The sequence below is a fragment of the Apaloderma vittatum genome, unplaced genomic scaffold (assembly GCF_000703405.1).
Source record: "Apaloderma vittatum isolate BGI_N311 unplaced genomic scaffold, ASM70340v1 scaffold37781, whole genome shotgun sequence".
NCBI classification, from domain to species: Eukaryota; Metazoa; Chordata; class Aves; order Trogoniformes; family Trogonidae; genus Apaloderma; species Apaloderma vittatum.
The window spans coordinates 2,748-16,916 of NW_009700360.1; the positions used below are offsets into that span (position 1 = coordinate 2,748).

A 14,169-nucleotide genomic window follows, 5' to 3' on the forward strand; every position below is an offset into this window, starting at 1 on the left:
ACGCAGGCTGGGGACGCGGCCCCCTCAGACCCGCCAGGTGGATCTGTGCTACCTCGGCACAGAGCAAACGCCAGGAAGGTGACACTTGCCATGCACCTAATGAACAACCTCGCCCTTCTTCTGTTTAGGACTAATTCAGCTTCATTTGCCGCTTTGTACCAAAGATGGGACCCAAAAATATAAAACCCATCACAAACACACAACAACAAACATAACAATAATAAGTTTTCTGCTCCCTCCAGTTTAAGATGAATTTATTTTTTCTGTCACCGCCTAGGGCAGGCTACGTGCATCGCTCGATGCCCGGGCTCTGCCTGCCATCCTGGGGCAGGACGTGCCCCCGACCTGTGCAAACAGATGCCTGCAGACTGCTTCAAAAGGGCAGAGGAGGAGGTAAAAAGGAGAAGGTACTTACGAATGGCAGCGTGACATTAATCTTCTATAGCATCGCTTCAGCCTGTCTCTTTTTACAAATGCCAGAGCAGCAGCGATAAGGAGTGGGAGGACCAGGAAAAAAAATACCAGCAGCCCATCTCTCATCGAGGTGTCTTTGTGTGGTGGGGACAAAACAGGAGGGGTAAAAAAAAAATAAAAAAAGTATTACATGGTGTTACCACCACTTGACTCATTGTAGCAGTGAATATTTAGTAGGATTCATTCTACAGCTATTTTCCTTTCTGCATAGAAGAAAAAACTAAAAAAAAAAAAAATAAATCCACTAAGACTGCAAGATATATGCCCAAATATATTACTTTCTGATTATCTTTTCAGAAGGGTTGTCTGGTCAAAAATTAAAGAACTGCACATGCCATGATATCCTGAGCTATAACAGCATATTGAATTACTAGATCAATACCTAATTTTTCTTCCACTACATTACTGCAGGAGATCTTATGAGCTCAATAGAAGGAGAGCAGAACAGACCTTTCCTGGGGGAAAAAACTACATTTAAAGAAAAAACAAAGCAAACCCCACAACAGAGAAAACTCCCACCCCATCTATTCCCTCCACAAAAAGGCAGCGGAAATCACCCGAAGGCATTTCGAGCAGGCCACTTTCTTCCCAGCTGCCAGCATCCCAAAAGAGAGAAGTGCCAACGCCTGGAGCCCAAAACCTTAACCAGACTTGTTTGTGACTGAAACCTGCTGAAGAGCCAAGCGGCAGCCCTTCAGCCCCCCGGGTACTCACCGCTGTAGGGGGGCCCGCTGTCCACGCTGCCGCCGTAGCCCCTGGTGTCGCAGTGCGGGGGGGCCCAGCCCGCCTGGCAGTGGCAGGTCCTGTTGTTATTTCACACCTGGATCGAACGGCGCGAGGGCTGGTTAATAAACTCTGGTTTCCACCCCCTTGAAGGCCGCTCGCAGTACCCACCGCCGACTGTTCTGCCCCTCCTGCATCGCTCAGCCTGGAGCACTCGAACCGGCAACTCTCGCGTCACTTCTAAACAGCGCTTGGCCCGGCAGCTCAGAATTTCACGTGACTGAGCACACAGCAGTGTCCAGGATGACTTTCCAAACATTAGCTATCCCGATGGCTTAAAAAGCAAGTTTTTGGGTTTGGTGTTTGGTTTTTGTGTTAGTTTTGAGATGCAGAGTTTCAAGTTACATTAGTAATACTGGAATTGGGAATTCTTCTTGCATGGCAAAAATATCTCATCTTAAAAGCTTTTGTCAAGTATTTTTTGACACTGTTCTAGGCTGCCTTGCCCAGAGACATTTCATAGAGAGTTCTACAGTTAAACAAATCGGAAAAACTACGTTACTATCCACCATTTTAAAACTTGCTCAAATTGCATAGCTTTGGACCAATTCTTGCTGTGAAAGGCACTCATCTTAAAGCTACCAAAAAGCAGCTGTCCACAGCCAAACCCAGGCTCAGGAATCCCAGGGAATTCTTTTAAACACTGCACCTAGCACGGCAATTACTTTACTCCACATTAGTTACAGAGAAGGGCAGAAGATTTCCCAGGTGCAAAAAAGACCAGTACACAGACACTACTGACTAAGCACCTGACTCAAACCAAGACTCTTGACAAAACAAATCTGTTCACATGTTTGCATGTCGCTGGCTCCGGCAGCCTGCTGCTGCTCCCAGAGATGGCAGAGGACCTCACCCAGAAATACCATCAGTCCCCTCACAAGGGACAGAGTCTGCAAGTCCTGCCGCCCGCGGGAGCGGGGGCTCTTGCTCTACGTACCCCGTGGCCGTGGCACTGCCTCTCCACGTCGCAGTCGTAGTTCAGCACGGAGGCACTCACGCACTGGAAGTGCCGGCAGATCTGGGGGATCGAGACACGCAGGGATGGAGCACAACAGGTTGTCACCCAGTGACCCCCTCCTCCATGTCCCCACTCCCACCTACCGAAGAGCGAGCCTCTGCTCCTACATGATCAACCCCAGCTCTGCAGAAACCCCTCTGTTCTACAAAAGGCTTCTCAGCGTGAGGTCTGAACCCTCACTGGGGGCCTTTTGTCTCTACTCTGAATGTAAAGGAACCGCAATTAAATGGGGCAGTAAGGGATGTGGAATGCACATTCCTCTGCTGGGGCTAAGCTGCTCCGCTTTTCAGTTCGGCTGGATTTCAATTGAAAGTTGTCTTAAAGGCATTTGTGTGTGCCCGGCTCTTCCTGCTCATTGACTGAGCAAAGATTCTGGCTCTCAAACTTAATTTCTTTTGCTTTGTCTACAAAAGAAAGGCTCATTACATTTTTTATGCGCACGCACGGCAGCGCAGGGCAGTGTGGGGACACAAGGGACTCACTCCGTTTTACATTCATTACAACATCGAGCAAATTAGTGGCCATAAGGATTCATGAAATGATGCAGCTGAAAATTCCATTCACATGAAAATCACAAATTATTACTTAAAGGAATCACTTTTTAATTGTTCATTACCTTTCCAGTATCACATTTGGTGCCCTCATTCACCATTCCTGGGTCTGGGACATCAGAGCCTAGCTGGAAATCCACACCCCAGCACGTGGTGGCTCCAATGGGAGTTTGGATAATAGCAGGCTTAATGCCAAAAACTGGCATAGTTTTCACATTTTCGCATTGCAGCTTCCCACACATGGCATTCCTACAACATCAACATATGAATACTGTGGTGACACTTGAATTTATTCTGAGAAAAATACTATCACACATCTGATATCTTTCCTTTCTACTAGAAGACACCACTTGAAAATAAATTGAGGCAATCCGCCAAACAAAATTAAGCGGAGCCTCACTTCAGTGCGGCTAGAGTATGGATTTATCCCTTCTTTCTGCAAGCTGTTGGGAACTTTACATTAAAGAGAACATGGTCATTTGCTACTTGCTCTTCTGTGTGTGAGCACCTTAGGATAAAGAACAATCGGTGATGGGGGATGTGGAACACGCTCTCCTCGCCGCAGCCCCACGTGGCTCACAGCCCCGCACACAGGGAAGGCAGCAGTAGCCCAAAAGCTTCAAACACAGCTACTGAAGAATTGCCTGAACATTCCAGCTCGGTTCAACTGTTACATGCAAGAGCTGGTTTAGGCTGTCTGGCTTTAAAAGCCCACAAAACTTACTGTGTAAGTGGGGAGGCTTTAAGCACTAATTACAGCTTCAGCAATCAGGTTATTTTCCTGACATTTTTCTTTTCCAAGCTCACTGTGGCTTCAGAACAATGCCTACACATCAGTAAGGTCCAGTTAAGGATAACGTGTCTCCTCAGTGGCCCTGCTAAAGCACCCCAAACTAACCCTGCAGCACCCCAATAAGGACTCCGTGGTACATTTAGGGACTTCTAGATGCACTGGGCTCAACTCACCAGCTGGAACACTTCTTGTAGTCATGGCCATGGAAACCACAGTTGCCAAATCTGTCTCCCTTGGAATTCACTTCAGCAAAGCAAATATTGGGAGCTGCTTTGGCTTCTGCAAACAACAGCCCGTCCCCCAGACAGAGGAACCAAGTTAAACAGGGACGGGAAGAGCTCTCATCATCGTGTGTCCCTTGCCCAGAGCCATCACCCTGCTACACCTAGTATTTTCCATGCAGCACAGAGAACTTAAGAACTTGATAAAAACAGTAACGAGGTGAAATCGGCAGCACTATAAGATTCCAAATTGAAAAAAGAGAGAGACAAAATAGTCACTGAACATCCACTCAATACCATTTGATATTCCTTCATGGCTTCTTCACAGCCCTCTGCACCAGAAGCCCCACTGTAACAGGAGCGATCAGTGATCAAGAAAATTACTACTTGTATCACCAGCCCAGCATTAAACGTAGCAGAGAAGAACGTGTGAAGGCTAAGCTGTAAACACCACTATTTCAAATCCTCTGCCCAAGCCAGCTCGTCTTTGCTACAGGAAAACGAGCAAATATATTTCAGGTAAACTCAGTGCATTCTTTTAGCTACATCTCCTAGGAAAATTGTAACTGCTCTCCTTACTTGAGCCAAAGATATCCTGACACTGTGCATCGTAGTACTGGCAAACACCGTTGTAGCAGTAGGCTTCCTCGTTGTGGCACGGGTGACCGTTCTGCACAGTGAAGTCCGGCTGGCAGAACTGGGAGGTGCCGTTGCAGTACTCTGGAAGGTCACACTCGTTGCTACTTGCCCGACACTCTGTTCCTCCAGGAAGGAGCTGAAGAGAGAGCAGAGAGGGAAGCTCCATCAGAACACAGAAACCCTACAGCAGAGACAAAGGCTGCACCCGACACACAACACCCCCGCAAGGGCTCTGGTCTGACGCCCTCAGTGGCTGCTGAGGGCATGTGTGGCAGTTCCTTCTCAGGGACGCCGTGGTGCAGCCAATGCTCTCCTTTTCTCAGCCACTGAAGAGTGTTTCCAAATAACACATTTGAGTCTCTTACCCGGCAGTTTTTACAGCAGTCGCCATAAGCACATTCAGCACCAGATCGGAGCCTGCAAGTTCCTGGTTCACAGCAAGGATCACTCTCGCACTCCTGGAAACAGAAGGACCCTGAATGGCAGGGAGGCCCCCCCGCTGCCACGCACAGCCCCCTCCCCAGCGAGGGGCACGCGGGGCTCCCCTGGCGGCACTTGCACCCACCTTTGGTGAACCACAGTCACAGTCCTCCCCGGCATCCACCAGCCTGTTCCCGCAGTATGGGACGCTGTAGGTTTCATCAGGCCTGGGAACGTTGAGCAGGCAGCTCCCCCCTTTGTTGAGAGTCAGCTTCTCAAAGTCTTCTGCGCTGCAGCTGCTGAAGTTCCTCGAGCCCCTGCACCAGAGAACATGGGCCTATCTTTACACCAACCCACAAGCATTCCCTCAGTTTGCAGAACAAGGGTAACGTTTGCTTTCCCCACGAGCTGCAAGTGTGGCGCCAGAGCATTTTGAAGATGAAAGCAACCTGTAAAACCTCTGTGCATGGGCGGGGAGTTTTGACCCTCAGAAAAGGTTCTCAGTTACTTACGACGCTCCAGAGCTCATAATGCAACTGCTTGCCCCGCAGTGACAGACGCGTTCGTCATCGTGGTTCATCCCCAGGTTATGTCCCAGCTCATGAGCCATGATGGATGCAAACATCTGGATGCTGATTCTTCCAAACTGCATGAGAACAAAACGGAAGAAAAATAGCGGACAGCTTATACCGAGAAAGTCAGTGTTTACTTACATGCCAAAAAATCACTTCTCTCATTCTGGCTCTACAAGAACAGGACTCAGACCAACTGTTCTTTCCAGCCAAGTGCAGGTCATTTGCTGAGCAGTAAGAGCCCTTTGATAAACATATTTGGGACACTATCTAACAACCTCTACTTTCCAGTGCAGCTGCAACACAAAAGCCAGAGCTCTCCACACCAGCCCAAATCTCCTTAAATATGCAAACTCCAATTCCAGTACTTCTGTCACTAGTCCAAGAAGACAAGACTGCTGGGATTGCCAGTTATCCGAGATCAGCACCTCGGTCCGTTAACGCTCTGTGATTTCACACAAAGAGGGCAGTCAACCAGCACTGCTCCAGAGTTCACGACTCTGCAGGTCGAGCAGACACCGGAGCACAGATCTGAGAACACCCACAGCTCCCACATACTTTTCTAAAGCAGGTGTTCTTAAAACGTCAGCAGAGACATCCTTAGTGCTGCACACTGAGGAAAGAGAAAGCTGAGCAGAGGAAGGAGAAGACTACAGAAAAGTTGTGATCCAGATATCATGGAAGTGCCAGGAATGGTTGGGGACCACACAGAAGCCCCCACTAAGCCACTTCAGCTTTGTTATTAGAGACTCTGCACTTCCAGGAATACTTCTGGAGCGCAAAACTCCCACCTTAATTGCATTTACACTATCACTAAGGATATCTCACCACATTAATGCCTCCCGCGTGGCTCTTGGAGCACACTGTTCCAACATAAGCCATTCCAGCTGTGCCACCAAAGCCCTTCTTCCTGCAGTCGTGGGGAGAAAAAGGAGAGGCCATCACCCTGACCGTACAGACACACGATGCTGCCACAGCACAGCCCACCCGCACATTCGCAGGACACACGGCACTGCCTTTCCAGCGCTGACACGAGAGCACTGCGAGGAGTGACACGAGAGCACTGCGAGGAGTGACACGAGAGCACTGCGAGGAGTGACACGAGAGCACTGCGAGGAGTGACACGAGAGCACTGCGAGGAGTGACACGAGAGCACCGCAGCGCAGCCCACCCGCGCATTGGCAGGACACACGGCACTGCCCTTCCAGCGCTGACACGAGAGCACTGCGAGGAGTGACACGAGAGCACTGCGAGGAGTGACACGAGAGCACTGCGAGGGGTGCTGCTGCTGACCGTGGGTGAGGATGCCCCAGTTCAGATTATCTTTCTATTCACAGCTCTTCTGTTAAGACAAGGGCTTGCAGAGAAAGTTGTCCTCTTCTGCATCTTCCCTCTAAACATAAGGAGCTAAACAGCTCACCCTCAGAATAATTTGTTTTTGTTGGCCCTTAGCTGCCTTTCTACTGCTGCCAAACTCCACAAGTTTCTTTCCTTGTCAGCTTCCTTCTCGTTGCCCTCTAACTATGTTCCTACACAGTTCTTAAAGCTTTTAAGTGCAACAGCACCGCGTACCGCATTTGACTTCTTATCTAAGAATTTTAATCTTTTTTCAGCCATTCTGCCCTCATCACCTGGCCGGTGCTGTTTTGTCTCCGAGGAGCAGAGGCTCCCAGCTCCTGCAGGAAGAGGAGCTGAAAAAAAAACAGGCTGGCACCGTGCCAGCGAGCCCTCGCCACTGCCCTCTCTCCGCTCGGGGCAGCAGCTTCCCCAGGGCCGCGCTATCTGAGGAAGTTCACGGGGGCAGGCGTCCTGGCAGCAGGGCTGGAACAGCCGCTCAGGAAGCTCTGTGCTGGTTTAAGGCAGGAGGGACAGACAGATTAACGTCACGTGCCAGAGCTCAAACCACGTAGCTCACTTCTGGATACCAACTGCAGGAACAACTCTTTTCTCCCTCAAAACACAACACTCCGCATCGAGCTCACACTCATTTCCAAGTGGGAAAAGCCCTAGGTTACAAGTCTAACAGCATACAGCCTGGAAAAGGATTGCCTGAACAATTTATACGAGACAACAAACAACATTGCAGGACATGTAGAACAGGAAAAAAAAATAATTGTTATTTAGCAATATTCCTGTCAGAGAAGGGCCACAGAAACCTTCTCAAAAACATTCAGGTTGACTTGGGGTGTTTTTCACAAGTACATAAACCACAGCAGATTGTCCTGGGCTCTTTTGGATAGGACAATACAGCTGAGCAGACAGGAATAGAATAAGCCTCTTAGGAGTCACAAGGAGGGAACTGCAACTCACAGAACAAACTGAGCGCTGTCGTGTCTCCGGCGCAAAACAAGATTCTTCTCTCGCCATTGTACAAAATTTGCCAGCACATCACCAGCACCTCCATCTGTGCTAATGATGTTTTCGTACTTCCAAATCTCTAGGCCAACCAGCACAATGCGGATGTTCAACATGATGTACATCTGGGGAAGAAAAAAAGAAATATATCTCAAAACCCTCAGATAAGAATAAGTGGTCTGGTGTTATCTATCTTATTGCAAGAATCCACTTTTTCTGGGGTTTATTCGGTTGGCTGTTTCTTTAAACTCAGTACACAAATCACCAGAATGCATCTGCACTGTGATTCAGACTTTCATGACCTACAGGATCAATGAGAAAATCCGAAACAGAAATAAAAAGGAGTCTCGATGCTGACAAACAGCACGGTCTGAAACAGTCAAGTTGAAAGACAGGCTTTCTCTGCCCTGTCTCTCACCGTATGCAGTGCAGGTTGGAAGAGTTCCCTAAATTAGTTCTCAAGTATGGTGACTGCAGATGAATTTTGAGGCAGAAAAGGTTTCCCAGCAATGCATTCGAAGGCCAGAGTCAGTAAAAACCACCCTTGCGCTGCAGACCCTGCTCCCATGCCGCTCCTCCGGCACAACCTGCAGGCACGACTGAGCTCTACCAGTCATCAACACGACGGCTGAGGAACAGGTTTAGCTCCCGGCTTGATGAAAACCTGTATTTCCTTCTCTCCAGAGCAGTGACAGAACAGACTCCGAGGCAGAAGTCTGTAGGAGCAAGCATAGCCCAGGGCTGCCGCACACAGCGCCACTCCCGCTCAGCGCAGCTTTAACTTACGCTGTCCAGGAAGTTTGCCAGCTGCACCATGTGTTCTCTTACTTCTGTTTCGCTCTTCCCAAAATCTTCAAACTGCAAGGCAAAGCGACTTAGTCACAAGCACACACAAGAGTTAGGAAAAGTAACAAAACGTTGCTGCCTGGCTCCAAATCTCGTGTCAAGATGCTCCTGATCAAGACAGCAGCAGCGTCATTGCTATTGCTCGACAGCTCAGTGCTCGAGAGAAAACAGCAAAGGCAGTTTTTGCCACGTGCTTTCCTTACATTCTTAGAGTTCTTGCTGGCAGAAACCCTCCATGTCTGACAGTCTACCCTTTTCCTGAAGGGCATTGCATAGAACATGTTTATTCAGTTTTAGGCTAATTTATTTGCATAACCTCAGCAAAAACATCAGTGTCTTTCAACGATCCACTGGGGAGTAATGGAGACAGCCTTCCAAGCCATCTCCTGGGGAGAAGGAAGGAAAAGCAACACACAACACCCACCTTTTCTTTATCCACAACTATGAACAGCTCCACATATCTTGTTTGATGTAGGACCGCTCTCTTTCTCTGCAGAAAAAGTTTTAGACAAATTCAATTTCATTAATTCGAGTGTAAACAAAAAAAAAAAAACCCAACCATGACATTGTCCTGTTTCACTTGATAAAACTGGTGTTGAGAGACACACCCAAAGCATCCTGAGCCAAGACGAAAACAAGCCAAAACCAAGAAGCATAATCCAATACAATTTCTCTGTAAGCATTTAACACTAAAATACAGATGCACAAAGATCTCCTGCATCTCCAAAGCAAGGGACCTTTCTACATTTCACACAGGTTTCTTTGGAAAGAGAGCGCAGCAGTCACAAAGGAGCAGAAAGCTACTAACAAGCAAACGCCAACAACCCTGAAGCGAAATAGTTTTTCATGCTCCTGCTTTTTCTGCATTTTTGTTCCTGGAGAGTCCGTCTTTGAACAAGAGGGACTTTCACACCAAACAGTTTTTCTGATGGTTAGGAGAATGCAATAAACACCACAATATTCTCCTGGCTTCCGATGCAATACTTCGCTGACGAGCCTCCATCGAGGGTCGTGTTCCTGCCCTTAAAAGCCCCCAAAAGCTCTGCCCATGAATAACCCAACCAGTCACTCTGTGCAGAAGCAGAAGGGAACTGCAACTGCTTTCTTGAAGCAACTGAGTTTTTCAGCAGTGTAGAAAGCCCTCTGAATCAGAAAGCTTTAGGTATGTGTTAAACCCCAGGAAATCTGATAAGCTGCTTCTATTTTCTTAGCCCAGCGCTCACAGAACGTGTTACAGGGACTGTGGAGAAAGCAGAGGAGTACTCACTCGCAGCAGCTGAGTCATGCTGGGATGGTGATTCTCCTCTGCATGTTCCCTTGCATGGTCTTCAGTGGCTACTCCACACATCGCGGGCTCTTGCTTCACATTATCCAACCGATACACAAGGTGTTCAGAGCCCGAAGAGGAATCCATGGGCTCAATTCCATAGGTGATGTTTCCTATGGTCACCAAACCCCTAAAAGAGAGCGATGCGTGAGAAACTTGCATTAAGCGCAGAGGACAGTTACCCAGACCTTTGCAGTAAAAGAAAGGAACAGTTATTCTTTAGTAACTGAAGACTTGTATCTCAGTCCTTGCAAACCAGCACGCTTCATGGCAAGCCTGAAAGCAGCCTCTCAGTGCACAGGGCCTTCACCAACACAGCAAACTAAACATTCTTGAAAGAGTCTGCGATGCCCAAGAAATTAAGTCACAGGCCTTAAGCAGAAATGCTTTAGTTCTGTTATTATTGCCCCTTTGGTGTCTGACATGGCACTGCAAACAAATCAAAGCCCTAAGAGATATGGAAATTAGCCCAAAGCAGAAAAACCTCCAGTCAGATTTGAAGTGTGTAAGCTTTAGAGCCAATTTTTTAAGATTTGCAGACTAGTATTTGAATTCTTGTGTTTGCACTACATACGGTTCTTTGTAGTGACCATTGATGCAAAGTAGAAAAGCCAAAATTTGCATTGAAGAACAACTTATTGTGCTCTGATAACAAGCTGCAGTAATCAACTTATTTAACGGTATTTCAAATATCTGTTAACCACCCGGATAAAAGATACCACAGAAAGACCACACAAAGGCACACGCTACCCCAGCTTGGCCCCGAACAATGAATCCCCGCCTGGCTGAACAGCAGTTAAACACAGAGCAAGGATTTTGTGTCAGGGTCAGCAGCCAACGAGCCCCACGTGACAGCGGGGACACAAAAGACGAGCTGAGCTACCTGAGCCCCGAGCAAGTGCTGACAGCAACCACCGAGTCCAGGCTCCCCTCCACGTACCCCTGGTAGTGGCAGTGATCCTGCATGGGGAAAAAAGGGCGGTTAGCCGAGAGGTTAAAAAAAAAGGGCGCCGCGCGCGGGCGGGAACCCCGCCCCCCCTGCCGCTGACCAGCAGCGGCGGTTACCACTCCAGAATGTGGTACGCACCAAGTTCAACTTGTCATGAGCCTTTTATCTACAGTCTGTAGTTTCTATAGCTCTACCTCTAGCTCTACCTCAATACGACAGCATTTCCTTCGCTAACGTGCATCTAAAACTTCCTCATCCGCATTAGTATCACAAGGATTTCCATACATGAAGCTCATCAAGACGCCAGGGCACAAGGATCCAGCTGGGTCCCCACCTCCCTGTCCTGGAAAGCGGATGCGCTTCACAACTCGGTGGGGCCAGCAGTGCAAGACACATTTCTGAGTTCAATCCCCCTCAGTCATTCTACTTGAAGCCGGACTTGGAGCCAGCGCTGCCACCTTGTTATCGATTCCAGGCACTGGATTTCTTCGCTTGACTGCAAGCCATGCTACTCTAAAGTTCTGTCCTCCACCCTGCCTCAAATATTTTGAGGCCGACCGCTCCCTTGCGATTTGGGCCAAATCATCATTCAGCCTTCTAGACTGAATTTTGTCTGCGTTTCTTCTGGCAAGTGCATTTCTGAATGTTATTGTAAGGGCTGGGTACACTATGTTGCCTGTTCCAGCAACGAAAGCAGAAGGCACTGAAGGCATGTGCTAACCCTTCAGGGCCACTACAACTCTCATGACCTCTTCCAGGAAAAGCACTTTTTCCTCTCAGTCAATCACTTTTGACTAGGAAGCAACTGTTCAGTTGACTCAGGCGCTCTACTTTCAAAAATGAGATCCCATGAATCATATATGACTAACGCTTCCCTTTGAAAGGAACAACATCGATACAAAGGAAGAGTGAAGCCATTAGAAATACTCTCATGCTTTTTGTATTCCACAAGCTGCTTTTGATTCTTATCCTACTGAAGCAATTAAATTTTCAAAGGCAACCTATCAGGCAGCCTGCTTGTACAGAAATGGAGCTACAAATGTGTTTTCAGTGAAGTAACTCCAATGTCATGCAGATACCACCCCTCTCAAAGCTCCTTGATCTTGTCCATCACTTCTAGTGGTTCCCAAATTTCTGGACTAATGGACTGCCTGTCAACCCTCAAAAGAAATCTTAGAGTCATCCAATCCCAAGGCTTCTCTTCAGGAATTTGAAGGTGAAAAATACAGTTGTCCTTCTGCAACACAACTCCCTCATCCTGTAGATGCTCAGTGTTCAAGTCACCTTCAGTAAGGGTATAAAAAAAAGAAATCCTACCTGGATATCTGGATATTCAGATTGCAACTTCCCCTCCTTGTCATAGGTATAAACTGTGAAATCTTTGGGCAGCAGTTCTCTGCAAGGAAAGGGGAGAAGGAATGCAAGAGGAATTTAGTTAAATGCCTATGACATTATAGCAGGGCTATAAGATGATCCTAATGAAAAGTGTTGCACACATGTATATTGCAAATAAATACGGAAATATTCGAAAGGACACACACACGCACACACACACACAAATTAACACAGAAATTGTGCGTTTCCACAGCAAAATCCAAGGTATCGGAATGGCAGAGCTGTTAATGAAATGAAATCTACCGCCTCATCCCAGATAAATAAAACAAGCATCAAAACACATTAAGTTGTGGCAAAATCTTGCTTTCATGCACGACAAAAAATAATTAAAAAAAAAAATAATCACAGCACTGAGTCTGCTACATATGACTTCCCCAGTTTTGGGAGGAAGTGCATGAGGAAAGTCTCCCATGATGAGTGTTGCTGACCCACAGGGGTCACACGGTGTAGTGAATTCCCATGTCTGGGGGTCAGGGGCTTGGCAAGGAGCAGCTGCAGATCCCCGGGGGGTTGTACATTTAAATAGTTCTGTCTCTTTTGCTGCTATGAGGGTGGCTTTAAGAAGCAACAGCCTGATAAATAATAACTCGCTGTTGCTGCAAGTAGCCCTTTAAAAACTAAACTCAAGACAGATGACATCTCTAAGTTATGGGTGTTAAGGCCTCAGATATAAAGTCAGCTTCCTCATTTATTAGTATTCTTGTGCTACTGAGAGAGGAAAAAAACATCCTGAAGCAATAAACAAAACCCAGAAGAAAGCGAAAATATTTACTTGAAATACAGTTCGGTTTGTTTATTTTTAGATGTGAATGAAGAGAGACATTTCAGCGATTCCCCAGATGCCCTTTGAGCACAGCTTCCTTCACCGAGAGGGGATCACCAGGGTTGCAAGAGTTCAACAAAGCCTCTGGCTGAGGGCCAGGACACCGCGACTCGATCCACTTGCGCCGTCTTCCTCCGCAGATTTTGCTGAGCTGGCGTGGAACTGCACTACTCGTGAAGAACTTCAGGAATCGGAACCCTCATGCTACCTGTCAGCTGATATTTGCTCACAATAAATGGAATTTAATAAAGAAATCCATCACTCACTTGTTCTTTTCTAGATGAATCGTATACTCTCTTCCTTCTATCGCAACAGCATAGGACACCTTGTCCTGAATATAAAAAACAAGTTGCATTTACTCATGTCAGTTTGGGGCAGACCTCATCGGGAAGTAGATACTGAACTGAAAGCATTTTTAAGGCTGGGCAGTACCTGTACCGAGGAGACATTGGAAGCCTCTCGCCGTTCTCTTCCTAACCTCTGCGGGATTACAACTTCGTACGAAGACAACAGAGCAACCTGCTGGAAACCTACAAAGCAGAACAGCAACAGTGGCTAAAGGAGCAAAGCAATCGGAAGGATAAGGCAGAGGGAAGAAAATGCTATTTCAGGAAAAGCCCTTCAGTGGGAAGGATTCCTGTGATTCCAGTTTAGGTCTCCAGTTTCTCACGGGGCTGCTCGGTGTGGCTCTGCAGCACCGCCTGGGGCAGATCCCTCTGCCGCTAGGCTGGCCTTGTTTTTATCGCACACTCACAAGCTCTACTTTTAAGAAACAACACAGCCTGGCGTCACCAAGGCACCAGGTGCATTTAGTGAGCTGTAACCCAACGAGAAGAAGCCCAGGGCCCCGATGCACGTAGGAGAGCACAGAGCAAGTCTCGGAGCAAAGCACACCTGGACCGCCTTGTAAAGGCCAGAGAACACAACACGCAAACAGCAGACGACAATTTTTCCAGGAGGTTTCAAACTGAAAGAGTCCAATCACTGCCTGACAAGTATCTAT

General features: G+C 47.6%; 1 protein-coding gene across 1 annotated transcript in view; it reads right to left on the reverse strand.

Annotated features, from left to right (window-relative positions):
• The window catches only part of ADAM9 (ADAM metallopeptidase domain 9), a gene marked incomplete at its 5' end in the record, with an annotated part of 15,199 nt that extends 1,503 nt beyond the window's left edge, over window positions 1-13,696 (reverse strand). The window contains 18 exon segments of the mRNA XM_009878727.1: window positions 416-554; window positions 1,189-1,294; window positions 2,195-2,275; window positions 2,892-3,075; window positions 3,793-3,898; window positions 4,420-4,615; window positions 4,845-4,937; window positions 5,045-5,216; window positions 5,412-5,545; window positions 6,300-6,381; window positions 7,782-7,951; window positions 8,613-8,684; window positions 9,097-9,162; window positions 9,940-10,129; window positions 10,883-10,959; window positions 12,266-12,344; window positions 13,433-13,497; window positions 13,599-13,696. Coding sequence (XP_009877029.1) covers window positions 416-554; window positions 1,189-1,294; window positions 2,195-2,275; window positions 2,892-3,075; window positions 3,793-3,898; window positions 4,420-4,615; window positions 4,845-4,937; window positions 5,045-5,216; window positions 5,412-5,545; window positions 6,300-6,381; window positions 7,782-7,951; window positions 8,613-8,684; window positions 9,097-9,162; window positions 9,940-10,129; window positions 10,883-10,959; window positions 12,266-12,344; window positions 13,433-13,497; window positions 13,599-13,696 — 2,110 coding nt within the window.
• Window positions 13,697-14,169: the final 473 nt, after the last annotated feature.